The 26,579-nt window shown below is 54.4% G+C and overlaps 10 protein-coding genes across 10 annotated transcripts; 6 read left to right on the top strand and 4 right to left on the bottom strand.

Moving 5' to 3' along the window:
* The first annotated feature begins 2,852 nt into the window (after positions 1-2,852).
* B0T26DRAFT_719678 (uncharacterized protein) lies at positions 2,853-4,643 on the top strand. The gene has a single exon (XM_060442436.1). It carries the CDS (start codon positions 2,960-2,962, stop codon positions 4,571-4,573), a length of 1,614 nt encoding a protein of 537 aa, XP_060295471.1. The 5' UTR covers positions 2,853-2,959; the 3' UTR covers positions 4,574-4,643.
* Positions 4,644-7,298: 2,655 nt separating this feature from the next.
* On the bottom strand, positions 7,299-8,594 carry B0T26DRAFT_719675 (uncharacterized protein). The gene has a single exon (XM_060442435.1). It carries the CDS (start codon positions 8,451-8,453, stop codon positions 7,371-7,373), a length of 1,083 nt encoding a protein of 360 aa, XP_060295470.1. The 5' UTR covers positions 8,454-8,594; the 3' UTR covers positions 7,299-7,370.
* A 690-nt stretch (positions 8,595-9,284) lies between these two features.
* Positions 9,285-10,834, top strand: B0T26DRAFT_804729 (uncharacterized protein). Its single transcript, XM_060447134.1, has 2 exons — positions 9,285-9,675; positions 9,839-10,834. Exons 1-2 carry the CDS (start codon positions 9,578-9,580, stop codon positions 10,740-10,742), a joined length of 1,002 nt encoding a protein of 333 aa, XP_060295469.1. The 5' UTR covers positions 9,285-9,577; the 3' UTR covers positions 10,743-10,834.
* A 3,325-nt stretch (positions 10,835-14,159) lies between these two features.
* Positions 14,160-14,534, top strand: B0T26DRAFT_754175 (uncharacterized protein; the record flags this gene model as incomplete). Its single annotated transcript, XM_060445798.1, has 2 exons — positions 14,160-14,300; positions 14,439-14,534. The coding sequence occupies 2 exons, from the start codon at positions 14,160-14,162 to the stop codon at positions 14,532-14,534; spliced, it is 237 nt and encodes a 78-aa protein (XP_060295468.1).
* On the top strand, positions 14,481-14,926 carry B0T26DRAFT_385845 (uncharacterized protein). The gene has a single exon (XM_060434735.1). It carries the CDS (start codon positions 14,576-14,578, stop codon positions 14,882-14,884), a length of 309 nt encoding a protein of 102 aa, XP_060295467.1. The 5' UTR covers positions 14,481-14,575; the 3' UTR covers positions 14,885-14,926.
* A 41-nt stretch (positions 14,927-14,967) lies between these two features.
* Positions 14,968-16,411, bottom strand: B0T26DRAFT_859191 (uncharacterized protein; the record flags this gene model as incomplete). Its single annotated transcript, XM_060447726.1, has 2 exons — positions 15,433-16,411; positions 14,968-15,264 (listed from the first exon to the last, which is right to left on the bottom strand). The coding sequence occupies exons 1-2, from the start codon at positions 16,330-16,332 to the stop codon at positions 14,968-14,970; spliced, it is 1,197 nt and encodes a 398-aa protein (XP_060295466.1). The 5' UTR covers positions 16,333-16,411.
* Positions 16,412-16,700: 289 nt separating this feature from the next.
* B0T26DRAFT_719657 (RTA1 like protein-domain-containing protein) lies at positions 16,701-18,310 on the bottom strand. The gene is made up of 2 exons (XM_060442434.1): positions 17,852-18,310; positions 16,701-17,758 (listed from the first exon to the last, which is right to left on the bottom strand). The coding sequence occupies exons 1-2, from the start codon at positions 18,021-18,023 to the stop codon at positions 17,013-17,015; spliced, it is 918 nt and encodes a 305-aa protein (XP_060295465.1). The 5' UTR covers positions 18,024-18,310; the 3' UTR covers positions 16,701-17,012.
* Positions 18,311-20,242: 1,932 nt separating this feature from the next.
* On the top strand, positions 20,243-20,661 carry B0T26DRAFT_385829 (uncharacterized protein). The gene has a single exon (XM_060434734.1). It carries the CDS (start codon positions 20,351-20,353, stop codon positions 20,591-20,593), a length of 243 nt encoding a protein of 80 aa, XP_060295464.1. The 5' UTR covers positions 20,243-20,350; the 3' UTR covers positions 20,594-20,661.
* Positions 20,662-22,105: 1,444 nt separating this feature from the next.
* On the bottom strand, positions 22,106-23,908 carry B0T26DRAFT_649758 (uncharacterized protein; the record flags this gene model as incomplete). Its single annotated transcript, XM_060438117.1, has 2 exons — positions 22,106-22,834; positions 22,904-23,908. The coding sequence occupies 2 exons, from the start codon at positions 23,906-23,908 to the stop codon at positions 22,106-22,108; spliced, it is 1,734 nt and encodes a 577-aa protein (XP_060295463.1).
* Positions 23,909-25,012: 1,104 nt separating this feature from the next.
* On the top strand, positions 25,013-26,575 carry B0T26DRAFT_719651 (uncharacterized protein). The gene has a single exon (XM_060442433.1). It carries the CDS (start codon positions 25,050-25,052, stop codon positions 26,388-26,390), a length of 1,341 nt encoding a protein of 446 aa, XP_060295462.1. The 5' UTR covers positions 25,013-25,049; the 3' UTR covers positions 26,391-26,575.
* Positions 26,576-26,579: the final 4 nt, after the last annotated feature.

Raw genomic sequence — 26,579 nt, 5'->3', positions numbered from 1 at the left:
GGGGAGAGGAGCCAAGGCGGGGATTAATTGCGCAGCGGTGTTCTCGTCATCGCCTTGCTTCTTGGGGTGAATGATAGCGGCATTTCAGTGGTCTTGCAGCTTGGTTGTTGGCCTGCGCGAGACGAGAACGGGCATAGAAGATAAAGGGCATAGAGGATAACGATTAGGCAAGACGCAGATTCAGTTCTTCAATGGCATCAAAATTCAATTACAGGTGCTGGTGCCATGGTTCTCAGTCTTTTTCTTGCGACCTTTCAAGTTTGGGCTACGGCATTTCCTCTTCTTTTGAGCCGCGTGGGGCGTGGGGGAACAAGGGATGAAATTGACCGTCGCTTCACCCCTGAGCGTTGTTGAGGGCCTCTAGCTAGACTAGACCTTTTGGTGCCGGATCAAATGCAGTGTGTCTCAACTGTGAAGTGGCGTTCAAAATACTTTCTAACGCATGGTATTTAATACATTTTCCTTATTTAGCTTCACCCTTAGAACCCATCCCTTCGCGGTACTCGCTAATTTAAAAGAAATTAAAGAGGGCTTTACGACACACTAGGTACCCAGTACGTTTAGCTATTAATTTAATATGCAGCAAAGTCCGGCATTGGGGGCCACCTGAAATCTCGCTACGGAAAGCTCTCAAGAACCCTGAATCTTCTCGTTAGTATCCAAGGTCTATTGATACCTACTTGTGCCGTCTAGATGCTTATTCTAGCAATGGATGTGTCTGTTGATCTTATGTGCCTGTTGACCTTATGTACCTGTTGACCTTATGTGTCTGTTGACCTGGTCAAAGACACTCCGGCACTCTGAAATGCGTAATACGGAAATGCGTAATACGGAAGATCATGAATCTAAGTGTCTTGGTCCAAGGATCGGCGTAGCTAGTGAATTGTGTTGCTATTGTTCTACGTCTCACCCATCTCGTCCTATTATTGCTGAAGGGCCTGGGTTTTTGGCTTTCCCGCTCAGCCTGGCATAGCTCTGCTGCTGACTTGGGTTTCTCCCCTGTTGCACTCAGCTGAAGCCGGTAGTCTCTGAGGATTCTCCCATGACCTATACGGTAAGTGGTCCTCTCTTGGCCTAGGTCTCGTCCTCTCACCTTTCCCTCACATCCCAGTTACACTTTTTGACTTCCAACCCAGGGCTGTTCCCACCACAAAGGCTAGCGGTATATTCTCTCATCCAGCCAAAATTCCGAAACCTGTCCTCTTTCATAATCTCCATGCCTTCATCACTGCACACGTCTACCGGCTTTCCTCCAACGCAAATCTCTACATCATCGCGGTAAGTTCTACAGCCTCATTTCTCGTATATGCGCTTCACCGCTGCCCAGTCTTGGCTTCGTATCGTGAGTTCTCTGCAACTTACTTTCCTGCCTCGTTTTCGCGCCTGGGGCCTTCTCGCGGCAGCTCTACACTTCCCTTTCTAGTAAACACCCTGCACATGCGCACGCTTAACACTACATCTTCACGTATCGCGAGACCTCGAGAGAAGCTAGCTTATTCCCTGTTCCCTAACTGCTGTCGCTTGAACTCTACACTTTCACATGTCGCTTGAACTCTACACTTTCACATCCCGCCGAAGCCCGGCAAATATCGCGGGTTTCGTATCCGCACTCCACATCTTCACTCTTCACGTATCGCGAGAACTCGAGCCTGACTTCTGCTGGGCTTCCTAACTTCTCCTGTTGGCTGAATTCACTCTTCGCACAAATCGCGGGGTTTCGAATCCTCACACTCCGAGAGTTCCGTGTTCTGCAACCCACAGCCTCACGTATCGCGAGAACTCGAGAACCAGGCTTTTGCCCGGTTTCTAACTTCTCCTCTTGCCTGGACTCACACACGTATCGCGGGGTTTCGAACCCTCACACTGCGAGAGTTGCATTTCTGCGCTTCTGCGGCAGCACTGATCTTGCACTCTCCCGCCCAGACTTTAAGTCTCGCCCCGAACCTCACATTGGCGTCCTTGTCATTCCCGCTATCTTTAGCCGTCGGCTTTTGCCCAACTCAATACCCTTGTCCCTGTCTATGCTCTACTATTGATCTGCTTCCAACCTCTAAGCCTTAAAAAACCTCGTTGTTAACCCCGAATACTCCGCTTTGGACTAAGCTAATTTCTTTCTCTGCCATACAGAACTCTCGACATGCAAGGAACCAGGATAGACTGGGTCAGAGGAGAAGGGTCTGACGAGGAAGCTTTTCTGGGCGACGCTCTGGAAGAGGAGAACGTCAAGATGGAGGACGTCCAGATCGAGGACGTGCTCGGGGCGGATGACCTTTTCGATATGTTCATTGACTTCCCCCTCGAGGGCCAAGACCACGCCGCCGCCACCCAGCCTGCCGCCACCCAGCCCGCCGCTGCCCTTCCCGCAGCCACCCAGCTCGCTGCCGTCCCTCCCGCTGCCGCCCAGCCCGCAGCCGTCCCTCCCGCTGCCGGACAGCCCGCAGCCATCCCTCACGCCGCCGGCCAGCAACTGTTTGGCTTGAACCTCGACATGGCTGGCGTCGACGTTGGTTTTGCCGATGGATCTGCTGCTCTGGCTGCCCTTGCTGGTCTCGCCGACGCTCCTCAAGTGCTCGACCAGGCTGCGCGAGCGAGCGCTTTTGCTGAGCTACTAGACCTCAGTACGAGGCTGGGACTCGTCATCTTTAACCCAGAGGCGAGCCGGTATGACTTGGCACAGCTCCTAGCATTTTTAAACAACGAGCCTCTCCCCCCCGTTGGCGGCGCTCCAATTGACGCTGCAGCGTACAATCTTCCAGCCCCCGAGCTACATTTCCTTGGTACACCCGTGGCGTCTAGTGCCGGAGTCGGGGCGCCGCTCCACCTACAAGGCGAGCGCGTGGGCAGAACGCCCCCCGAGAGCCTAACAGCAGAGGCCAGAAGGGCCGAGGGGCTTGCTTTGCTTCCCCCAAATCCACAGCTGTCTCCAGTGACACCCTGGATAAGTGCGGAGGGTACGCCGATGAACGGCGTAAAGCTCGACGCTCGCCTGCCCACAACTGCCCTCCATGTTACGGAAGATAAGCCGTACACCCCAATCGGCTATGAAGAGCATAAACACGAATACCCCATGTTTATGCCAGAAAAGATCCACCGCGTCGTGGCGATGCCGAGTCGTTACCTCGCTGTCATCGGGCAGCTGTATCCTGATGCCACCTTTGTCGTCGTCCGTGACCCGTCGCACCGCAATACAGCTGTGCGAACGACTGGATCCGGGCTTGTCAAGTTTAGCCTTTTGATGGGCTTCCCGGCGGCAACCTCGACTCGCCCGCTCACGCCCGAGCGCCGGAAAAAGGAGGGCATCTGGCGCCTCCTACTAGTCACCCGTGACTGGCCATCCGGGGGCGTCGCGAAGATGGTGTGCAACGAAGAAGGCCGCGCAACTATTAGCGAGGTCAAGAGCGCCTTTGGCGTTCTTCCCGAGGGCCGCGAGATTTGGGAATATCACCCTTCTCTTTGCAAGCACAACCTTATCCGCGACAATGACAACGACGATGACGATGACGACGACGACGACAGTTACGACAATGACAACAATCACGACCACGATGGTAGTGACGGCGACGAGTCTACCAACGTCGCCACAGGAAGGAGAGGCAAGAGAAAGGCCAAGGCCGTCGCCAAGGCAACACCCGTGAAGAGAAGGGGAAAGGGCAAGGCCGTCGCGCATACCCCAGTCACACCTCGCCGTAGCCCTCGTTGCCCTGCCACGAGCAGACAATCTTGTCTCGTGGAGTTCAAGCGGATAGATCCCAACGGACCATGGCGGGTCAAAAGAGTGACCGGGTATGGCGACGGTTCCTCGCCTTCCGAGAACGACTCGGAGCTAGGCACTACCCCGTGCAAGCACCACAAGCTCATAAGGGGCTATGAAGGTGTACGCAGCGGTGACGACGGTGCGGAATACCGGAGCATGAACCGATACGTCAATACACAGACCGGCGTTCTCAGTGGAGATGCCTACGGGCAAGCCGTGTTTGAACAAATGGGCTTCGTTGAAGAGCAGCCACGTCGCGCGCAGGCCATGGAGTATCTCCAGCCTGGAGTGCGTTGGGCGCCGGCGGCCGGGCCCTCAAACCCTCCTCCAAGCCCGCGCCCTGTGTCAGTCAGAGATGCCGAGGAGACGGAGCCCGAGGAGAGCAACGAGGAAGATGACAACGGCAGCTCCGATTACGAGAGCAGCGAATATAGCGACAGCGGCACTGAAAGCGACGACGACCTTGCCCACCACGACTGTCCCGCCTCATCCGAAAGTTCCTTCTCGCCCACTGTTAGCAGCCTAGGAGGTCTGCGGACGTCTCTTCATGGCGGAAGAGGTCGGGGTGGCGCTAGCGCGCCTCCCGCCCAGCGAGGGCAAGGTGGTCGTGGTCGTGGTCGTGGATGTGGTCGTGGACGTGGTAGTGGACGTGGTGGTGCAGATGCCACTGGAAGTGAAGCGATCGCGCGTGGCAGCTCTACGCGTGGACGAAGCCGAGGTCGCGGGCGTGGCGCCAGCTCTGCGCGTGGACGAGGCAGCGGTCGTGGGCGCGGTCGTGGACGCGGCCGTGGAAATGGAGATGGTAACGAGGTGGCTTGATTTTCTTGGGAGTCGTTAGGACGAGAACTCGGGGGTGCTGATGGGTTCCTCGTTTGCTTTTGGCCTCCGGCTTTGGGGCGTGAATCACGGATGCAGGTCCAGGAATAAAGGATCCAGGGTGCATGGCATTGCGGGTCTGATAGTGGGGCCTGGGATGATGCAGAGACAGAAATAGATGTGCCTTCGCCGCACCCCCCCTTTTCAACCCACCAAGGTTCAATTTACGCGTAAAGTGAAACTCCAGAATCTATGAATACCCACACCCAACTAAAGCTATAGTGTGGCCTAGACCAGACAACACAACACCGGTCCTTTTCTGACCCTAGATCATAGATATTCGTTGCACAGAGTAGGGGACAAGGCACGCTCAGATAGGCAGGCTTTGAACAGAAGACACTGTTGGCCCGAGGGCAACTCTCTTATCGGGATCAACCAACAGAAGCCCCGAGCTTCCCGAAGAGAAAGAAAACAAAGAGAAAACGGGAATGGAGGAGGAGCATTTCCCGGCCTCCAGACGAAGGAGTTGAAAACACTTGAGGGACAGCAACGAGCACGCTCACGGGGGTAGCTCACGGGGGGTAGCTCACGGGGGTTAGAGGAAGCAGAGCAAGGACAAGAAAACCGGCATGCCAAGGCCAATTGTGTTGGCACAGCCTGGTCACAGAAAGGGTGGTAAGGCTGTACATCATGTCCGTTGAAAGAAGAGAGAAGCGCGCAAGACCCCGCATGTTCCAGGAAATCGCTGCTCGGCAGCATTTATTTAAGCGCTAGGCTGCTGTTGGCGTAGACGAACGCCAGTAAACACGCCAGTCTTGGCCGACTCCACGGTTTCCACATCGCTCAGTCCTTGGAATTGGAATTAGCAGGCTCAGGGGTGTCACTATCTCGCAGAGATCGTGGGGACTGGGGAGACGATGAAAGATGAGACGGAAATCATGATCGGCGAATTAACGGCGAGGACCAGGGCTAGATCTCAGCCGCAGAGCCATTTCGGCATGTACGTGGCTGGCACAGTTAACGCAGTTGGCGGCTGGCATGAAGGCCCGCTTCATGTGGCTTGCTAGGATTTCGGGTTCCTGATCCTACTCAGTCCCAGGGTTTTGACCCGACAGCTCTCGAAAGATGTGACATGGCGACACGAGAGGCGACGAGAGGCGTGGGTGGGGGCCGGGCTAGTCACGGGGGATCATTTAAATTCCCAACTGGGCCGTAACGAGTGCACGTTTGGAAACGAAATTCCCAAAGTAGTTTTAGCGGCGCCGTCGGCATTGTTTTTCCGCGGAAGAGGGATTGGTCATTTTGGCCATTTATGTCGGACATGGGCACGTGGCCATTGGATCAATGTTGGTTGTGGCCTTGCCAATCGAGCGGAGCAACTGCCGAAGAAGCCAATCGGATGTTGCGAGTTCCATTTCCCATCTCCACAACATGCCAAAAACCTGGCAAGCGGTTGCCAAAATAGAAGGCACACTACCTGCGAGTACCTAGCCCTCTATAGTTAATTACTAACAACTACAAGTCACCTCCACGTACTACCACCCAGTCATCCGACCCTACTACCCAGTCATCCGACCCTCACCTAACACATCCTGCATTCGCACTACCGTAGAATCAACCCATTTGTTTATCGTCTCCTGGGTGAGTGGTGTGTGGTTCAGTGTGGTGTGATGGAAAGTGGTAGAATTGTTAAGGCTCCTGTTAGTGGGTGACCTGCATGGGCTAGTTTTGGTGTGCCTTTATTTTGGCAACCGCTTGCCTACAGTGTTGAAGTGCGGTGGAGCCCGAAAATTAGCTGATCGACTGGTCTCATCATACGCGTAAATTGGCTGATCAACTGACCTAACCATACGCGTAACTGACTCTAAAAATGGTATGTGCCGGTCGACCCCCTTTCTGCGGCTTGTTGGCAGCTTGATTGCACACCCCATTTATGGAGGCGGTTGACGCAGTATGGTGGCCCAGGCAAATTCTAATCGCGTATTTGCGGTTGCCATTTCGATTTCGATTTTGATTTTGTAAGGCTGGGAGGATCGACCCGCCACCTCGGCTTTGGGTCGACCGCCCCGACGGCTCCGTGCCATGAGTTGATTGCCAATTCTTACTAACAAGCACTAATTATTATTCTCACCCAGCGGTTGCATAATATTCGGTTTCGCAATGTTACTCTTTGCCGCATATCTCCCCCGGGGTTTGGAACCTTGGTGTGGTAGTTGACCTTGTAGAGGATGATTGCGATCAATCTTGTACCTAGCAGGTTCTCGCCAGAGTGTCGACGTGTTGGCTTGATTGGATTGCATCAGGCTATAGACCCCTAGGAGAGAACCCCCGGGAGAGATGTACTCAGTTATCAATAGATAAAGCAATGTTTGACGTGTAGTACCCTTTCTGGCCTAACTAAGCCCCTGCCCTCTTTTCGCTTCCTTTTTCATGGAAGAAGAAAAGCATTCAAAGAAACCCTTGGCCCCTTGTTCAAAGTAGGCTTGCCTGCAATGTTTCCCCAAAATGAAGTAACAGGAAAGTGCCACCCAGCCCACAGAACAGTATCTACCTAATTTCAGGAAGCTAGCCATTAAATATGCTCGTCGGAACCTACCACGAAGTAGTTATATACGGAAAGAAACTCCTTACTCAGGGATAAATGGCAGTTTGCCAGGTCAAAGAAAGCAATAAGACAAGGACAGGGAAAAGCACAAGCAAAGGATAAGCACAAGCAAGGGATAATGAGGTCTAACGTAGTCCAACTAAATTCAATATCCTCTATCTGGGTACCTAGTCTGTACATTTCCGAATTCCTCGATCAAACAGCAGCAAAATTGTCATTTAGCCAATCGTTCCATTTGTCCTCGTCCCAATTTTCGGGTATCCACCCCTGACCCTGCATTTCCCACGGAATGCTCTCCCAAAACAACTGTCTTGGTGACGGTAAGGACGGCTTGGGCGGAACATATCCCACAAGTAGCGGCAATACCTCGGCTGCGTCGAAGTCGATCACATCGACCTTGAGCCTCTCACTGGCGAGGTCCTTGGTGCTGCAAACGATATTCCGGGGGGACATGTCATTGTGGCGCACTTGGTGGTGACGGATCATGGTGTAGGCCTCGATGGCTTTGGCCACGACGCGGAGCCGCTCTGGTCCGGTATAATTGGCAGGGTCCAAGTCGCTCAGGACAGTGCCTTCGACGTAATCCATGGCCATGGCGAAGACCTTTCTTGTCATCGGAGGGCTTGATTGATGAGACGCGGGAAAGGGCATGTCGAAGATCCACAAGCCGTGGAACTTGGGGATGAAACTTCCGCCGATGTGGTGATCAAGCTGCAGGAAGGCAGCTGACTCAACCGTGGCGGCATTCTCGGCATCGGCGACGATGTTTCTAGCTCGGGAAGGGCCGAATCTTTCGGCGAAGGGAAAGCACAAAGGGTCGCATATTTTGAGAGCAGTGATGGTTTTGCCGCCCACGACCGATTGAAGCCCCTCGCAGAGAACCACCAGAGGGCCGCCATTTCGTGTACCGCCAATGCCAGCCAGTACCTTGACGATTTTGACAGTGGCTGTTTCTTTGCGTCGTACACATGGCAACGCGGGCGTCGATAGGCAGAAGTTGACCAGGGTTTTGAGATCCAAGGGGGTGCGCCGACTGTGTCGATGCTCCTCGACGAAATCTAGGTATTTCTTGAGCTGTGTATCGGATTCACGCTCGGGATGTTGGCGAAGGGCGTCCAGGTACACGCCGTAGAGAGGCCGCGGCGGTTCGACGCGATGCAGTTTAAGAGTCTGGTTGACAAAATAGGGCATGGGCGGGCGAAATGAGGACGACATAGCGGCAGTGAGCCTAGGGTGACCGTTATTGAGCAGAGCCTGGCGCAAGAGATTGACGGTCATGATGGGTACGATGGAGTGAACTCGACGGGAAATATGTTGTTGAAATATATTCTGGTCCGCCTTTCTGGATTGTCGAGTGAGGTGGAAATTCACTTGGGTTGGGCAGCGGAGGGCGGGAATTGAATACGAGCAACCTGTGACGGAACGTCGGTACCTGCAGGAAAAGCCGTGGCCGACTCGCTAGTTGTATACTCACTAGTAGTACATGTATGGCTCCTGTGCCGAGATCGTTCCCAGTTATGAACTTAACGAGGGGGCGGGGAATCTCCACCAAAATTGTTTCAAAATGGGACAAGGCTTGGCACAGCGTTGGCAAGCGTTGGCAAGCGTTAGCGGTGGCACAACGGATCTGCACAGCACATGAAACACGCTATTGATGGCAGCTAACCTTCCCAAAACCCGCCCCGGTGGAACCCGACTTTGGGCCCGGGCATCTCGAGTGTGGATTACCTACTTCAAAGGTGTCGTCTCCAACGCCCCGAATAATAGTGTGGAGTCGACAGACATGTCATTCAGCCAATTGCCCCGAGACGTCTTCGCCTCTCGCAACCGCCCCGTCTTGGATGCTCTCGCAACCGCCCCGTCTTGGATGCTCTCGCAACCGCCCCGTCTTCGATGCTTCTGGCTTTGACCCTCGCCGCGGGCTGTCCGCGCATCCAAATGCCGACCCTGCCTCTCGCATCTCCCTCATCTTGTCACCTCGTGGGCTTCCCGCCGCTGGCCCGCCATGAATCCACCAGGTTGCTTCTATTTTGGTCTCTGTTGGTCGACGCCTCCCTCTCACGATACCTTGTTGGCTTGTTTGCTTCAGGTTGTGACGTGGTTTGGTTTCTCTCTTGGGGGTAGGTCGCCGACCCGGCTGGTCTGTTGGAAAAGCCAGAAGCGTTGGGAACGTTGCAAACGGAAATCTCTATTTAACATGGCTTGCTTCCCATCTTCTTTGGCTTGCGTCTCTACTATCAGCACACTACCAGCAGAGGGCCTAATCATTCGAACCCAAAACTCTTCCCACTGCATCGTGTCCTTTCAAATTCAATCCCCATAAACCCCTGCTCCCACTGCCCAGTACATCAATTAGTCTCTTCGGTTGTGTATCTCACAAGTAACTTCCCTGAAATATCAACATGTCTGGCTCCGCTAGACCAACATTGGGCATGGTTTCGAAGTTGCTGAGCAGTCCCCAGTTCCTCCAACACTTCAATGAGTCAAGGCCAGTTCAGTGGTAAGTCGCGCTTTTTCCTTCCCTTTGAACACAATACGGTCGACAGTCAGGGTTCATCAGCTCGCACATCCTTGCGATGGCCTTTCCAGCCCCTTCTTATTTACGGGCATCTATACAAGGCACTTCAGAGCGCTCAGGATGCTGACTGAGACGAAACAAACAGGACGCAGACGAGGCCTTTCTCTGTCTTTGAATACTACACCAAGGGTGGCCCAAAGTTCGATATCCAAAAGCCCCCCAATCCGCAGACTGGCGAAGGAGGATCGTATACCCAAAGGGCAATTCCGCCAAAGGCCTGGGTCCCGTTACATACCGGCTACTTGATTGATATGGCCAAGAAATTTGTCGCAGCGCACGAAAAACAATTGGATAAAATTGATGTCATTGAGAGACTCCCAAAACTGGCCCGGTCACTCGAGCCCTCAAACGAGGGTTACGCCTCCAAGGTATTCTATATCATCATGGCACCCCCCCTCGAGTTCGCCCTGGAACATGTTGAAATGCCCGGAAAGCCTGGCGCATGGACAATGACCCTATCCCCCCAAGACACCCATGGCAAGAGAACTACAAACGACTTTGTCAAAATCGATTTGGTTCTGAAGTTGTATCACGAAGGGAATTTCGTGCAGGACCTGGCCGTTCTCGATCTCAAGGCGTCGGAAGGCCTGGGCCTCGCTGAAAGGAGCTTCAATAATGCGAAATCAGAATACTCAACGTACAAGGAAGCGATGGGGAAGTACACCCCTGCGGACGAGTCGAAGTTTCAGGGCCCAGCGGAGAAGTTGGTGAAGCAGGGCGTAGCCTATGCCGAACACACCAGGAGCTTTGACGTCTCCTTTTACGACATGAAGCAGCTATTGATCTTCGGGATGAATGACATGAAGCACAATCCCGCGGGTGCGAGGCCCACGGCGGATGGCGGGCTTGTCTGTGAAGCAGCGGTCATCTCAAGCAATATCGAGTATGCTACTCTTGGCTTTTTCCTCAATGCCATCAACAAATGGAAGCAGTCCAACCCCAACGGAAGTCCGCCAGGCTCCCGACCCAGGACCCCGGCTCCCAGGTGACAATGGACTTGAAGAATTCGCAGGCGAACTCAACAAAAGACTACCCTGGTGGAACCTTGTAACTGGGCTGGACCCCCATTGGCTATTAGGGCAAAGTTTAGAATACTTTAGGATCCCGAATTGAAAGGCCGGCCTATTCAAACGCCGTTCATTGCTAGCCCCTGACCAGGTTGCTTTGTCATGCGGTCAATGGACTAACTTGCTTGCGTACATATGTTCATTTGGAGTTGTGCTATAATTGCATAATCCTGGTTTAATGTGTTGGTCTTCCCCACCCCATTTGCTTGCATTGCGTCATCCTCCCATCCCAAATCGTAACAAACTCTTAAGTCAGGTGACCAGCTTTTGCAGTGTCAGATTCCTCTTCTTCTGAAATTTCAGAATCTATAACATTCTCCCCAGCAGCTAATATTTATGCGCGGCGGATCTCCTCAATACCAGTAAAGGCCTTATTGGGGTCGATTTCCACCCTCCTTCTCTTCCGGCATCTCGCACGTTCGAGGTCTTCCTGGGTCGCTTGCAATTGTTGTTGAATGGTAGCCAATTGGAAGGCCATGTTATCGAATCCTTTTGTAGGCTTTCCGCATAAAAAGCCGTTCGCTGGCAGTACGTTTAGTACCACGTAGAAAACGCTCCCCCTGAGCCGAGAAATCCTTGGCATTTTTAGGGGTAAACCACAAAGGCCGGCCCTCCGAATTATTGCCCAGAATGGGGTTATTGAACGACTCAAGGCCTGCAGAAGGTGTGGCTACCGTACTAATGCAGCCATTGGAATTCTTAATAACGAGGCTGTTGCTTAGGGGCTTCCTTAGGGAGACTGGCCACAACCCTGAGGCCTTCCAACCAGCCTTGATATTTGACTCGGTCATTCCGTAGATTCTGGCGCGCCTATAGCATTCTAAAAAGGCTCGTTTTGCAGCTACAGAGTCGCTGGTTAGGCTAGAAAGCAAGTCATTCAGCTGTGCCCTGTACTTAGCCTTCAGCGGGCCGAAAACGGCTACATCCACGGGCTGGAGAACGTGAGAGGTGTGGGCTGGCAGAAATAATAACTGTACGTTGTTGGTAAAAGCCAGCCACATAAATTCCTCAATGGTATGACTGCCGTGGCCATCCGAAATAAGGAGGAGTTTTTCCTTAGGGTTGGCCGGCCGAGTGGCCGGAAGAAAGACTTCGCGGAGCCATTCGACAGCAGTGTCGTCGTCAGTCCGCCCGTTTTTGGTTGGTTTGAAGGCCCAACCTTCGAATGGGGTCAAATCGCGTGGGTACCACTGTTGCTGGAGGCCCCCACCCTTGAAAATAACCAGTGGGTTCAAAAATCGGCCGTCGGCCGAAACGCACTCTAGAATGGCCGTCCAAATTCGGTCTCCAGACTTCCTCTTTTGTAAAAGCTTTCTAGATTTGGAGCCTACAACCAGATCGTTATCTCCAATGCCATTAGCTATGCCAGTTTCGTCCATATTGTACCTGTTCTCCGGCAGAATGGCCTTAACCCCTAGAAACTCCAGGTTGTCAAACCAGGGCCGAATAACGGCCTCGCAGGCTCAGTCAGCACGGTTTGCGTGGATTCTCCGTGGTCTCTTGGTAGAAATTGAAGGATTTCGGTTCAAAAACCGGCGGCACCAGTGCTTTCCAAGGTGGGTTGGTTCTCCAGAGGCGGCGAGTATTCTGGTACCCAATTTCCGGATTTGCCTGTAGGTTGAGGGGTTTCCAATGACCCCCTGGAAGAGAAGCCATTCTGCGAGACGTTCTTCCAGTGCCGGAGAAAGCTTCTGATTGATTATTTGGGAGTAGGTGGCTGGATTGCTGCCTTTGGATCGATAATATAAAGTGTTGTGAGGGATGCCGTGGTTTTTGGCCGCATCGCGGAGTTTGCCAGTTTTAGCATACTCCGCAAGGGCGTTCGGCAAATCGAACTCGGCATATGGCTTCATTTAAAAATTCTCAAGCTATTGAAAAAAGGGAAACGGATTGGAATCAAATTCGTGAAGTTGTGGGCGATTGAAATAGAAGAGTTGGGTGGCAAGGGCTAGTCATCCTTCTAGAACCTTGTGGTCTAAAAGGGGGTTGGTCTAAAAGCTGGTCACCTGACTTACTCACCCTCACCACCAGAGACACGGGCTAAACCTCAGCCCAAGTATGGCGGCAAGCGTGTTGCTAACCTAGCCGTGTTGAATATCAACGACTCGAGGTCCGTCATGAAGCAGGCCGCCAGCCTCAAGGCCGCGTGTCGCCGCACGCAAATCTCCGGGACGCCCTGGCCAAGACGGAGCCCACGGAGCCCACGGAGCCATCGAGATTCCGCGACATCTCGGCCACATACGCACAGCAAGCGACATCGTACACGGCAGAGTACAGCTGCAAGTACGTCGCCTTCTTCGACTCGTACTCGCTGTTCGCTTTCCAATTCGACGCCATGGCCGACACTCCGCCTGGCCCTCTTGCGCCTGCGGCTTTTGCCGGCCACGTATGCTACGGCTTTTACCGGCCATGTATGCTACGGACTGTTTACAAAAGGCGACACGCCTCAGCAGATCGACCACGCCATTCTGGGTTACTTCCTGAAGCCCACCCACGAATAGATCAATCAAGGCCAACACAGGGGGCCCCACACGACCCCCTAAACCGACAGCCAGGATACAGTCCTGCGTGTGTGCGTTAGATCATGTTTAGTTTCGTCTAATCAAGGAGTGACTTCCCCAGCGTTTGAGCATGTACTTTCTGTAGACTCCCTTAATGGTGTGCTTGTGCTATATAGCCGCTATTGCCCAGGGTCTAGGCAAAAGCCGTTTGTCTTGTGTAGCAACAGTATCTAGCTTACGACAAGTTAGCAGTCCGCGTTACGGTTGCCTAGAGTCTAGGCAACAGGGTCTGTGTTGTGTGCTGGTGCGGTGGTAGTAGCTTACGATAGTACCCGAACGAAAGGCTTGAATGTTGCTATTCACGCTCTATTTATACCATGCCCCGGTCGGAACTCGGGGCGGCTCGGCCGCCGAGGCCAGTCACGAACTAGGCGGGATAATAATCCCTCTGGGCACGCTACCCAATTGCATTCATTCAGGGACGGCCAATCCGACAACACTTCGACGCCGAACTACGAGAATAGTCATAGGCATCACTCGAGAAACGGTCTACTCTAGCTCCTTGACAACGCCGACAATAGAGGGAGACCTAGCCGTGCCAAACAAATCAAGACACAGAAGCAAGTAAATGTATTGGGCGCGTTGTTGATCGTTGGTGATTACGCGTTTGTTTTGCCGCGTGGTCCCTGTCAACATTGCGTGTTAAAGAAATAACTATTGCCTGACACCAGCAATAAACAAACATTTTCGGTGCCTCACTTCGCCTTGCTGGCTATCTGGTTGTCTCCGCGGCGCTCATAAAATACACTCCACAGAGAGACACCTCCACACCCCCACCATGGCCATGGTCGGTGCAGTGGCTGACGGGTATGCTACTGTTACTACGGACGCCGGGCTCAATGCTGATGGCGGCCCAGACACATGGGCCCTGGTCAGCTCGGGAAATGTTAACTTGTACGCCCTGCAGAACTTTGGGTCGGTATCGCTTAGCGACGAGGCGTGTCCTTCTCTTTCCTGTCCATCTCTTTCCTATCCATCTCTTCCCTTTTCTCTCCTTTTCTAGTTTGTTCCCTGTGGCGTATTATTCCTGACTTTAAGCTGACACATCTGCGGACAGGCCATCATTGCCAACGCGCTCATCGCGCGCTTCTACGGCCGGCCATCGGCGTACTCGTACTGGAACGGGTGCTCGCAGGGAGGGAAGCGGGACTGATATCGACGCAGTACTACAACGCGTGGCAGCGGCAGTACCCGATGCACACACCTTTTACCGCCACTAAGAGGTACCCGGACCGGGCCACTGCGTTAGAGGACCCGGCCAGCCGAGGACCCAGTGGCCAGCCGAGCGGGCTGTTCGCACAGCTGCGTGCCTGGGTCGAGAACGGCACGGCGCCCGAGTCTACCCCCGTCAACGTGACGAAGCTGGATGGAGCGGTGGAAGGTCGAGTCCCGTCCCCGTATCTGCAAAAGGCGAAACCTAATGGCGGAGCAGACCTTTCTAGGAACACGACAGCGGCCGGCTCAAAGGGGCGCTGGATCTGTGTAGAAATCTGGCATCTGTAGTTTAGTCAGTCCGCTTGCTCGTCTCTGTCCAACATATGCGGACCGAAGCTGCATCGGCGGGTAAATTGTATTCGTGTACCGCGTCAAACCCCCGACCCAGTTGTTGATGAGAGCACCTCGTTCGGCCATGCCAGCCATTCCGCCCAGTACGAGCCGAGATGCTCGGTAATCGAGCGGATGAGAAACTCTCCTGTACTGCCGACAGCCCAGTAGTTCCTTGCATGATGTAGCAGGACGGCGTAGTAGGCCAGGATTACCAACGCCTCGGGCTGCCGCTGATTCAGCAGGGATATGTACTCAGTGGGCACGCGGACCGGCCAGTCCTGGATCGGAATCTCGCTCTGCTGCACCCGGGCTACGTCGAATCTGGACTGCAATGCCTTGACGGCCCCCCTGTAGACCTCGTGGCTGCTTTTGTGGCTATTCTCCCCGAGGATTGCAGGATGGTAGGCCGCTCTAGAGTCGAGCAGCTTCATGAGCCCTGCACACTCGGTTCCCCCCTCTGGTGTGTCGCCGGGGTCTTGCGGCCCCAGAGGAAAGGGCTCGACCGGAATTCCGCCATTCATGGCAGTGAGACGGGCCTGGATGTGAGTCTGGAGCGACTGCCACGACTCGCTTGCGATGACGCGGATGCCGCGGTGCAGGCTGAGACACTGCACGAAGTTGTCGAGGAGGGTGGATAGGTCGCGATGGCCGCCGGTTATACGGTCTGGAAGCGGCGAGAAGGTGTCAAAGAGCATGTGATGCCCTAACATGGCAGAGTAAAAGAAGATGGCCACGCAGTTGTCGTCTGATAGCTCGGCCTGGGCAGCGTTGAAGTGGGCGAGCCCGCGCGTCTGGAGGCGCGTAGCTTCGGTGCGGTAGAAGGTCGCGCTGTGTGTATCGGGAGACGTGGATGATGACAAGCAGCTCTTGTGGGCAGCTGCGAGGGCGAGGAGCTCGTCCATGAGGTATGGCTTGGAAAAGGCCTCGCTCACAGCAAGCTGCATCATCCTCCCGGCGTTTGGCTGACTCGATGTGATGATGACGGTTAGTTTGCTCTGAAAGTGGTGCAGCAGTTGGAGATGCAGCAGGCTGTAGCATTCGTCGCCGCTTTGAGGACGCGGGGGCGGAGGTGGGCGTGAAGAGAGCAAGTGGTCTTGAGCCGACGGAGCCGTTGGAGCCCCTGAAGCAGCCGGTTCCGAGGTCGGTGAAAGAGACGGCTCCAGGATTGGCGACAGTGCTTGGGCGGGCGAGTCGGCGGCCTCAGAATGGTTTGAGACGCGGTAGGCCGACGACGGCGGGCCCGACGGCGTTGGGGACGGCAGTGTCGCGGCGGCGTCGAGAAAAGGGCACCGGCGGCCAGAGGTCGAGCAGCCGGAACAGGAAGGCCGCGCTTCGTCGCACTTGATCCGGCGCTTTTTGCACTCTTGGCAGCCATATCGAGACTTTTTATGGACCCGGCGCATCGTATCGTGAGATGTAGCCTGGTAGGAAATTGCGCCTGACAATTGGAGGGACGATGACGGGCCAAGGGGCAATGAAGCAGTGAAGGAGGTCGAAGCTAACAGGGGTGACTGCCCTGACTCGTGTGCGTCTTAGGCGGGGTTTGGGAACCTAGCAGCCATCCATGTGGCAAATGGCAGGGGTAGCTAGGCAGGGATTGCTGGTAATGACGCGTAACCCTCGGTTTCATGCAACCATTGCGAGGGTTAGTGGTGCAGGGGCTTGGTTTGTTAGCGGCTCGGTTTATTAGCGGCTTGGTTTATTAGCGGCTTGGTTTATTAGCGGCTCTGCTCATATCCCGGTCACCAAACAAATGGACGAATATTATACCCAAGGAACCATAATGCAACCCGCCTCATCTACTACGTACTAGGCTATAGGCTAGACTAATATAATTGCATAGAAAAAAAAGCAGTGACGGCTATAAGCCATTTCACTTTGGTGGTAGATCTGACTGTGGAGGCCCCCCCTTGAGCACACGAGATGAAACAAAGGAAATAGATGAAACAAAGGAAATAGATGAAACAAAGGAAATAGATGAAACAAAGGAAATAGAAAAGTCTAACATCCGCGCCATCTCCATCATCCTCTCCAAGTTCAAGCTTCGTTCAGAGTAACAGGACGGAAATTTCGAAATCAACCCCTACACAGCCTCCTTGTGCATCCTCTCCCTCTCAGCCACCTCAGCTCCTCCTCTCGATATCGTATTAAGATCGCTCAGAGACGTCACCTCGCCCCAACTCGCCGGCTTCGCTATTGCTGACGGGAACCACCACCAAAACACGGCCATAACGGTCAGCATGGGCAGCGAGTCAAAGACGTACAGCGGCCACTCGGTGCTGAGCAGGTATCCGTCCTGGCCCATGGAAAACTCAACGACGCGGAAGACCGAGCGGACCATGACCAGGCCGCTGACGACGTAGAGAACCCTCAGTGTCTGCCTCCAGGGCACAACCCCCCTGCGGGCGGCGATGTCGGGGACGCGCTCGGTGGCCATGACGATAGGGTCGCGGCGCATCCTGACGTGGAAGACAAACGCCGCCGCGCAAAACAGCCCAAAGATGAGCACCTGCAGCACCAGGCCGCCGATGATGATATTCTGGCCGGTTTTTGCCTGTGAGCCGCCCGCCACCATCAGTCCCGCCGCGCCGCCCTGGACCACCAGCGACAACACGTCGCCCGATACGAAGAGCTTTGTCAGCCACGCGGGCCTGATCAGCGAGTGCCTTTCTCCGCCAGAGCTGCGGATCGCGCGACCGAGCGTCATATAGATGGCGGCGGCGAACAACACGGGCGCTAGGAGAATCATGGTGTTCTGGATTGCGTACGGCATCAGCTTGGCCGTATTCTCGCGCGCTGTTGCTCGGGTCGCGTAGCCGATGACGCTCACTATTTTTGGCAGCCGCGTGGTTAGTAATAATGGTCGTGAGTCGATCCATGGCAGCGAAAGGTAGGAAGATTAGAGGATGCCAAGCGACGTACTGAGGCCGCCAACGGGGAATGGGATGCAGAACCAGCTGCGCGTCCTCCAGATGCGCCAGCAGTATGCCGCCGTTAAAACCGCAAAGAGGGCGGTAACCGCACCAGCTGCCTCAGGTGAGGGCAGGTACTTCCAGAGATAATACCCGCCCTTGTAGGGCTCGAGGACGGCCATGTCGAGAGAGGGTTGCGACACGAACGAGATTTCTGGCAAAATGTTGGAGATAGAGGAGCTCAGAACGTCTTGCGCAATATGCAATATTGTAGAAAGAAGACCCTAGAATCTTGTTTGACGGCTCTTCGGATCGGTGAGATGAAGGCTGGGAGAGGTCGAAAAGGGCGCTCGGGAAGGCAATCCTTTATAAACACTTCGGAGTCGACTGGATGCATTGCCAACTGGGAAGGGAACCCACAGCGAAAACATATTAGAGCTTAAACACCACAGCCCCCCCCCCTATATACCTAGTAGCGGTTGTCGCGTCCCAAACACGCAAGCCCCGTAGCCCGTATTCCACTTGAATGCCGGAACCGTAATCTGGGCGATGCGATTGGCTGGTGCGGGCAGGTGCATGGTTTTTGGACGATTAGCCAATCGGAATGCGCTAGATACGGCAGCCCTCGTACTGCACGAATCGAAGCTTGCATATGCCCCACCGTCCCGGGTGCATGGATGGCTGCCGTGGCAGGGCTCTGCCATCTAATTTACATAGTAGACGGCGATAAGGTGGACCCAAGAAATGCGAATTCAAATTACAGCACCAGCACCCACACATGCCTGCTTTGGGTCTGAAATTACCCAGGTTTGAGGCTTCAAAAGGGACAATTTTTCATCTTCAGGATTATCAGGACATATTAATGGTTGCCTACAAAAGTCCACAGCATCGAGAACGCGAGACAAGCACATGAAGTCGGCCCAAGATATTTGCGAAGATTAAGACCTAGATAGTAAGTAAACCAGCTGAGAAAAGCCACTAATAGGTATTTCCAGGAGAGAGAAAGGCCTCTGAGGTTTTATAATAGGGATTCGTATAGCTATTGCCTCCATCGGTGAAAAAGCTTTGGGGCGGGCTAGACGCCTAGAATGAAGGCCTTTCAACTTTTAGAAAGTCCCCCACTACTAAACTTCGAGGGTCAGGCTGCAAACCTCGTGTGGATGCTTACAAAGTTGTTGAATCAAACGACATATGGTTGCCTCGGGCAAGCAACTATCTAAACCCCTAACACGTTAGAATTTATAACACAGGCATGTCCACGGCTGCTTGGAGGCTAAGAGACAATCTTGGTGGTCTAAATGATTTCTTATTTAGGTACATTAGGGAAATCGCAACTTCCCTCTCAAGGTCTCTCTGCGTGCCGGAGCTCGCCTGCGAATTATATTCAGTGCATCCAGTGCATTTGGCAACCAGTGCATTTGGCAACCAGTGGTACCGGCTCAGTCTATTACTTCGGCAGGGCTCCGGTAGGGTTGGACGCCTTCCACTCCAAGACCGGGTTGAGGAAGAACGCCAACACGGCATACTCAATCTGGGTCTGGGTATGCAGCCCCCTGACGACAGTACCAATCTTGGGCACATTGGCCTTGTCGAAGTTCTTGATATCCTTCCCAACTTCGTACGCAGCCTTGAGGTCGATTACGGCCAAGCATTTAACGACCTTTCCCTCGTACGTAAGTCGGAGAATGAGGTCTGCGCAAACATCGGATCCATCGGTAATCTCAGGTCCAGCTGCAGCCCGTATTTGCCAGGCAGCTCGATGGTCGCTAGGGCGACCTCCAGGGGATACCCCCCCGGGCCCGTCTGAGGATTAGCCGGCTTGGGAATGTTCAGGTTTGCACGGCCGTTGGTGTAGAACTCATAAACATTGAAATCACGGGTAACCCTATTGTTCCCAAGAGGCCAAGGTTAATTGAAGACTTGTGTTTTGCCAGTATTGAGATCAACTGGCCATTGATTAGTACGCTTAAAGGCCTTGAACATCCTGAACCCTGCCAACATCTTCGACGACGATGTAGTAAGTAGGGAAGACATTGCTGTCTGAGGGCGGCCCTCGAACGAGAAGCAGGATGATTGAAGGTTGCCGAGAGTTCCAGTTGTAAGGTGAAAAATGACGATGTGGAGCGAATGCAATCTAGTCTAGAGGCTTGTGGGCTGGGGAGATTAGTGCTGTGTGAGAGTAGGGAGGCAAGTAAGACTGGCAAGCGAGGTATAATATACGGGTTGCTGTGCCTTGGAATTTTCTCTGCTCGTTCGCCCTAGAACAGCTCGGGCGACATAGATGGGACCTCATCGCGGTCGTGTTGGCGGCTCAGGCCGAGACAAAGGCCACGATAGCAGCAACATCTCCTGGACTGGTGCCGCCGCAGAATTTAATAATAGCTGCGGGTAGCAGAGTGTCAGATGCGTGAAACCGCGACGCGCCAGGGTGGCTGGTTTTCTCAGGCTCTGTTTCATCTTGGCGACACCGACTAAATGGAGGCGGGTTGTTGGAGGAGCTAGCTTGGCCATGGCTTGGAGGTCGATTTTAAACGCAGCCGTGGTGAAGGCGTGTTGGCTGGTTGTCAAAGACGTGGGCAGAGACGGCTTGAAGGCCACCCGAGATACGTTATCTGGTGGGGCACTGGAGATTTATTTCACTATCCCCACGCCTCAGGCGACGTGGTTGGTCTTGTTGCTTCTTTTTTCGCCACTGGCCGCGGCCAAGTCTGTGCCAGAGCTGGTTGGCACACGTCAGTTGATGTGTATCTAGGGGAGACAATGCCGAATTAGCTATCTATTTACGATCAAAAGTTATGGTCGTCCCCTTCGTTGTGACACGAATGTGCCGCTGTCGCTTCACTATACGAAGTCGCCGGCGGTCTTGAAATACACCGATCCTCAGGATTTACGGCGGCGGGCGCAGAGTAGGCCTCCCGTCGAACTCGGCCTCTCGTCGGACTCTGTGGAGTGTGGGCTGAGACAAATCGCGGGGTGGGACGGTGGCGCTAGGTAGGGTCCGAGGTGGAGCGAGTCGAGTCAACAGCAGCTGCTCCGAGTGTACTCCGCCAGGTTGGTGCGGTTCTTTTCCTTGTATTCTTGATTGGACCGAAACTCCAAGGATGGGCCTTTTCAAAATTAGTGGGTCCCGCAGGCACTTGAGCCACCTTTACAAAGCGGGTCTTAGTTTCCGAGACAAGCACCCGTGGCAGGGTAACTCGCCAAGTGGCGGGTAACTCGCCAAGTGGCGGGTAACTCGCCAAGTGCAGGGTAACTCGCCAAGTGCAGAGTAACTCGCCAAGTGCAGGGTAACTCGCCAAGTGCAGAGTAACTCGATTGCAGGGTAGCTCTCCAAGTGCAGGGTAACTAGCTCCCGAGGAGCTTTTTCGGATCCCCGCCCAAATGAGTTTCTCGGCTCTCGCCTACCGCGCCAAAAGCACAAGTCGAAATGCTAAATCACACCCTTACCCCCAAGCCCCTTTTTCCATGGCGATAATATGCTCTTGACACATCCACGTCCACTCTTCACGCAACCGGCGTTGCTCAACCGGGCTCCGTAGCAACAAAGAATTTAACATTCACCTACTCGCCCACCACAGATGGAAAGGATATCAACCCGCGTTCTACTCCTCAGGCGCCATGAATCCAATCGCGCGCGCCACGCTCCGTCACGCCACCCAGTCCACCGCCCCTAGCTGGCACGAAGACTCGCCCACTGCCCTCCTGTATTTCTCCGACGCAAAAGCTCAACCCGCGCCACATAAATCCGCCCCGGCCACTCCACCGAGAAAATTTTCCGAGGGAAGACGATGACTATAGGAAGTTTATCCAAACCCATCGCACCGCCATCCCAGTTCAGACCGCAGCAGCGGTGGCGCCACGCTCGTCGCCTGCAAGAGCTTCCAGACCAAGGGCAGGGCAGAGGAGACTCGGTGCTCCTCAAAATCTACGATCCTTTATATTACCCGCGCGTTGAACTGCGAACCTGATTCTACGGTAATGCGTGCGGGTCCTGTCCAGATCACTTCCCGTCGGTCTTGTGAATAATTTGGGGCTCTGGGGATCAAACGGAGGCAATCCCCTCTTCCCCAAAACTCCATTTGCGGTCTTTCTTTCTTACACATTCGTGCATCCGTCCGCCTCTCGGCTGCTTTCCTCGAGGGCCAGGGGAAGCTCCACTTCTGCTCAGAGAACGTCTCTTCCATTTTCCTTGTACCGCACAACCATTCGACTACCGTTTCCAGCAGCCAATCACAGCGCTAGGCAGCTCAATGCGGCCATGTCATTACAGCCCATTCACGAACCTGCCTCTGTATCCCGCATAGTTCGTGAAGACAAAAGAGTCAGGAACATGCTCGCAAGCCTTCTCCACGACTCCAGCCCACTTGAACCTTCCTTGGTCTCCGTTCCCGGCAACCCTGGCAACCCGGTATCCGCTCTCCAGATGTTCTGTCCCCTCCTTCCCTATCTGTCCCGCCAGTGCCAGGTACACGTGCTGTCCCATCCACGAGGTCAGCTTTGCTGGTCCCAGGAGAAGTCGAGCGAAGCAAATGAGCCATGAAAAAAAAGACAGGATGAGAAAATACATGGCCGCGTTGGAAGAGCTTCCCATCCGAATTTCGCCCCGGAGCCCCAGGTAGACAGGGTAGTGGTGTTGTGTTTCTTTTGGACCTATTATAAATTTTGACTTGTTGTATTCTGTCTCATTGAATGGCCCGTGGTCCCGTGGAGCGTGTCCTAGTTGGACCCGGCTCGAGTTCCCCAATTCCAGCTGAGAGCTCCAGCCTGCCATTGACACCCGAACAATAGCACTGATAGCCATGTGTGCACCGTTGGGGTCGCCGAGAATGATCTCATTGAGCCAGTTATTCTTAACCTGGGAGGACTGATTGTTTCCGAATGCCGTCATTGGTATGGCTTCCGTTAGTAGCTGAACCGAGTCTTGCTCTTGGTCTTCAATGCTAGAGCAGCCTCTGTTGTCAACGAGCCGCTTGACTACAGCAACCGCCAAATGCTATAGAGTCTCGTCAGCATGCAGGACGCACACACATGTCTCTGGCTAGGGAGGGGGGCTATTATTTACCGCGCTGTAGTTGATCCGTCCAATAGGTGGCCGTGGGCCAGAATTATTGATCAGCCAGCTTCCCGTCTCCGCCCACTGGATCTGCACGCTTCCTGTGTCGGCAATCTTGTAGTCAAACACCATCTCCAATTTGCTCACGTTGGCAGGCTGATCAGTGGTAACGTTCTCAATCCGTGTCCAGCCCTGATGATCTGCCGTCATGACGGACTCTCCAATTTCGTGGTTTATCTTTGCAATCATGACGATCTCTCGCGTGTAAAGGCTGCCAACGTCGGAGTCATGAAATACTCCGCCGCAGTCAGCCAAATCCACCATGGCAATGCTATCTGGGGGGCTGAACATGGTATTATTGTTGGTTTGGTTCCGGGGGTAGTAGTGGTGAACGAAAGCGCGGTTGATGTTCCCGGGCCTGTCGCTGAGCCAGGGGCTCGTCGTTCCATTCCCCAGGAGCGCTTGAACTGGGGGCGTGGAAAGGCGCACGCTCGACGAGCCTATGTGTTCGTACGCCGTGATGCGAACGGTGGAGATGCTGAATTTGTAGCCAATGGAAGCGGGAATGGCCAGCGCCATGATAAAGTACCGGAGTAGGACGAATGCCGGGAACCCGCGGAATCCCACTACTACTGGAGCCCGTGGCTGCGAGTTGAGATAGCGGGCATAATTGAGGCCTGGATATCGGCTTGCTTGGCGACTACACCACAAGTCAAACATGTGAGTGTATGTCTCGGAACAGCCGTACGAGAGCATTCCGAAGCCAGCACCAACGATGGCCAGCCATGATTGAACTGAAATTTCGGATCCGAGCCGAAATATTCTTATCAGCCCGAACCCGGCCGGTCTGCTGTCCAATTCGTCGGGATGGCCGGCTAGGGTGTTCAATGAGACAAAGGTGAGGATGGCACTGCTTGCTAGTAGCGAAAGAATGGAGGACCCACCAACTTCCTGGGTTCGAGCTATGAGTTTTGCACCAGCCGTTCGAACGCGAGTGGGAAGTCGTGGTGCCATTTCTCACGGTAGAGCTCGAACCAGTTGCAATAATTTCGACACGACGAGATAGCTCAAGCGCTCTCAGTGTTTAGCTCGGGAGGCTACTTTATGCCCATTCGTCACATTCACCACCACCACCCCTTCTCTTGGGATCCCCCTCTCTCGGGATCCCCCTCTCTTGGGATCCCCCACACGGCGACCACCACCTCTATTAAAATTCCGCGTGTATCGAATTGCACAAGGCGTTCTGGGACGGCTGAGCTTCCCGCTGCGCCACTCGGTTGAATCCAGTATAGCACCCAATCAACGGCACAATTAACGACGCGCACCAACTATTCGGTGTGAGCCACTCTGCCTTGTTAATAATTACACAGTGGCTGGAGCTGGAGTGCTGTCAAACTTGCTTGCGTTTCTCTTTCGCTCCTCTTCCCCAACCATTTCTTTAACGCATTTCACCGATTTAACAGCATCAGTTCACCGAGCTAGAAATCATGTGCCGTGACTGGCAAGGAGTGCGGCAATCTGAAAAAGTGCGTGTTGTCAATCATTACCGATCGTCTAAAAATTGCCGGTTATCCGTGGCATTCCCGCTGGTCTCAAAGGCGCATCTGGAACCGGCGCATCTAGAACCAGCTACCGGGTAATCAAAGCAACCGCCTAGCCATTGGTAGGAGCCGCCGCCATTCACAGGCTGCTTATGTTTAGATGTATGTACAACCACCGATTCAACCCAGCCACAATCACGATAGCAGTTTCCAGCACCAATGGAACCGTCAGAGCTCCACAGAGGAAACATGCTTCCTCACGTAAGCCCTCAAAAAGGGTGGAGACACCGAATAAGTATTTCTCGACCGTCTTACATGAGACACTATCTTGGTGTCTCTGCCGATTTTCGGCTTGCGAAAGGTGACGACTTTGTCCGCAGCACGTGCTCCCTTGCCTCGTATGCCTTGGACGGCCCAGCGTCGCTGACAGAGCGGGGCAATTTAGGTAGCCAGTAAGCCAAGACATCTTTCAAGACGCCATTGGAAGCGGATTCGTCATCATGAGCCCGCCGCGGTGGTCTGCTTAATAATTGTTATGGAATCGACCCTAACTCGGAGCTCTAGGCATACCCGCCAGAGGACTACTAATATTCGGTCAAATAACCACCCCCCTGATGAACCATGGTCTCCCACTCAGTACTGACCGCCCGGGAGAACCCCACCTACCCTACCTAATAGATACCGAACCTGATCCACCCGAGCCTGATCTACCCCTTAGCTCGTCTGGGCTTGGCAGGAGTCTTCTGTTTCTGCTTTTAATCACAACGACGACGCCCAGAATGTCAACCGTCAAACCAGTGCTCATCTCGGGCGGCGGCCTCGCGTCGCTGCTCCTCGCCCAGTCGCTGCGGCTGTCCAAGATACCCTTCCAGATTTTCGAACGCGATGCATCCTTCTCGTTCCGCGCCCAGGGCTACCGCCTACGCCTGTCGCCGGAGGGTCTCGACGCCATCGAGTCAGTCCTCGGCCCCGAGCACTTCCAGCGCTTCTGGGACAAGTGCGGCAAGACCGGCGGCAGCGGCGTTTCCGTAATCAATGCCGTCACCGCCGAGCTGATAAGCCAGACGAACCCCGAGGCTCTCGTCTCTCGGGGCGGCAAGGTCGTCGGCATTGCGCGCGGCGACATGCGCAAGATCTTCGCCGAGGGCTGCGAAGACCACATCGAGTGGTCCAAGCACGTCGCCGGCTACGAGCTGACCGACGACGGCGTGCGGGCCGTGTTCGCCGACGGCACCAAGTCCATCGAGGGGTCACTGCTCGTCGGCGGTGAGGGCATCTCCTCCAAGGTGGCTAAGCAGGTATCCGGCGGGAAGATCAAGGTCTACGACACGGGCGCCAGGGGGATCCACGGCCAGGCGCCGACAAGGTCCTTCAGGCTCCTGGGCGAAGGCGTCTTTCGGCTCACCGACCCAACACACCCCAACGGGACAATCTCCATCATAACCAACGTCCGCTCCGGCGACATGGACGACCCGGACATCGAGTTCGGCTGGACCATGATCGGGCCGCCCGGTGCGATCCGCGCCCCCAACGACAACTACAGCATCGTCGGCAAGGGCGCCGCAGCCATCGCCCAGGACCTGACCAAGAACTGGCACCCGAGCTTCAAGCCGCTGTTCGTCGACATGAACGAGGCCGAAGCCGCCTTCTGGAAGATCACGTGCTCCACACCGTCGGGCGTGCCCGAGTGGCCCAACGAGCCGCGCGTGACCGTGATCGGCGACGCCGCGCACTCGATGACGCCGGCGGGTGGCATCGGCGCCAACACGGCCGTCCGCGACTCGGCGCTGCTCGGGAGGCTGCTGCGCGAGGCGGGCGGCTACGGGCCAGGCGTCACGGCGGAGTACGAGAAGGGCATGAGGGAGTATGCCAGTGCGGCCGTCCACAGCAGCTATTCATCCGCCGTCAACGCCTTCGGCATCAAGATAGAGGAGGGGTCCAGTGCCACGATATAACCTGTAGAGTAGTTCATGATGCGCCACGATATAACCAATAGCAGTGCCACGATATAACCAGTAGAGTAGTTCATGATGTGCCACGATATAACCAGTAGAGCAGTTCATGATGGATTGGAAGGAAATGTCAACTATCTAGCCAATCATCCAACGAGAACAAATGTTAGAGGGGAGCTCATTGTTGATTAT

Source organism: Lasiosphaeria miniovina (assembly GCF_030549165.1).
Source record: "Lasiosphaeria miniovina strain SMH2392-1A chromosome Unknown B0T26scaffold_5, whole genome shotgun sequence".
NCBI lineage: Eukaryota > Fungi > Ascomycota > Sordariomycetes > Sordariales > Lasiosphaeriaceae > Lasiosphaeria > Lasiosphaeria miniovina.
Note: the sequence above shows the minus strand (reverse complement) of the source record. Positions and strands in the feature narration are given on the sequence as shown.

Coding starts and splice junctions, on each gene's coding strand:
- B0T26DRAFT_719678 (XM_060442436.1), top strand. CDS start 2,960: ATGAACGGCGTAAAGCTCGACGCTCGCCTGCCCACAACTGCCCTCCAT.
- B0T26DRAFT_719675 (XM_060442435.1), bottom strand. CDS start 8,453: ATGACCGTCAATCTCTTGCGCCAGGCTCTGCTCAATAACGGTCACCCT.
- B0T26DRAFT_804729 (XM_060447134.1), top strand. CDS start 9,578: ATGTCTGGCTCCGCTAGACCAACATTGGGCATGGTTTCGAAGTTGCTG. Junction 9,676..9,838: donor GAGTCAAGGCCAGTTCAGTG/GTAAGTCGCGCT, acceptor CGAAACAAACAG/GACGCAGACGAGGCCTTTCT.
- B0T26DRAFT_385845 (XM_060434735.1), top strand. CDS start 14,576: ATGCACACACCTTTTACCGCCACTAAGAGGTACCCGGACCGGGCCACT.
- B0T26DRAFT_719657 (XM_060442434.1), bottom strand. CDS start 18,023: ATGGCCGTCCTCGAGCCCTACAAGGGCGGGTATTATCTCTGGAAGTAC. Junction 17,759..17,851: donor ATTCCCCGTTGGCGGCCTCA/GTACGTCGCTTG, acceptor TGCCAAAAATAG/TGAGCGTCATCGGCTACGCG.
- B0T26DRAFT_385829 (XM_060434734.1), top strand. CDS start 20,351: ATGGCTTGGAGGTCGATTTTAAACGCAGCCGTGGTGAAGGCGTGTTGG.
- B0T26DRAFT_719651 (XM_060442433.1), top strand. CDS start 25,050: ATGAACCATGGTCTCCCACTCAGTACTGACCGCCCGGGAGAACCCCAC.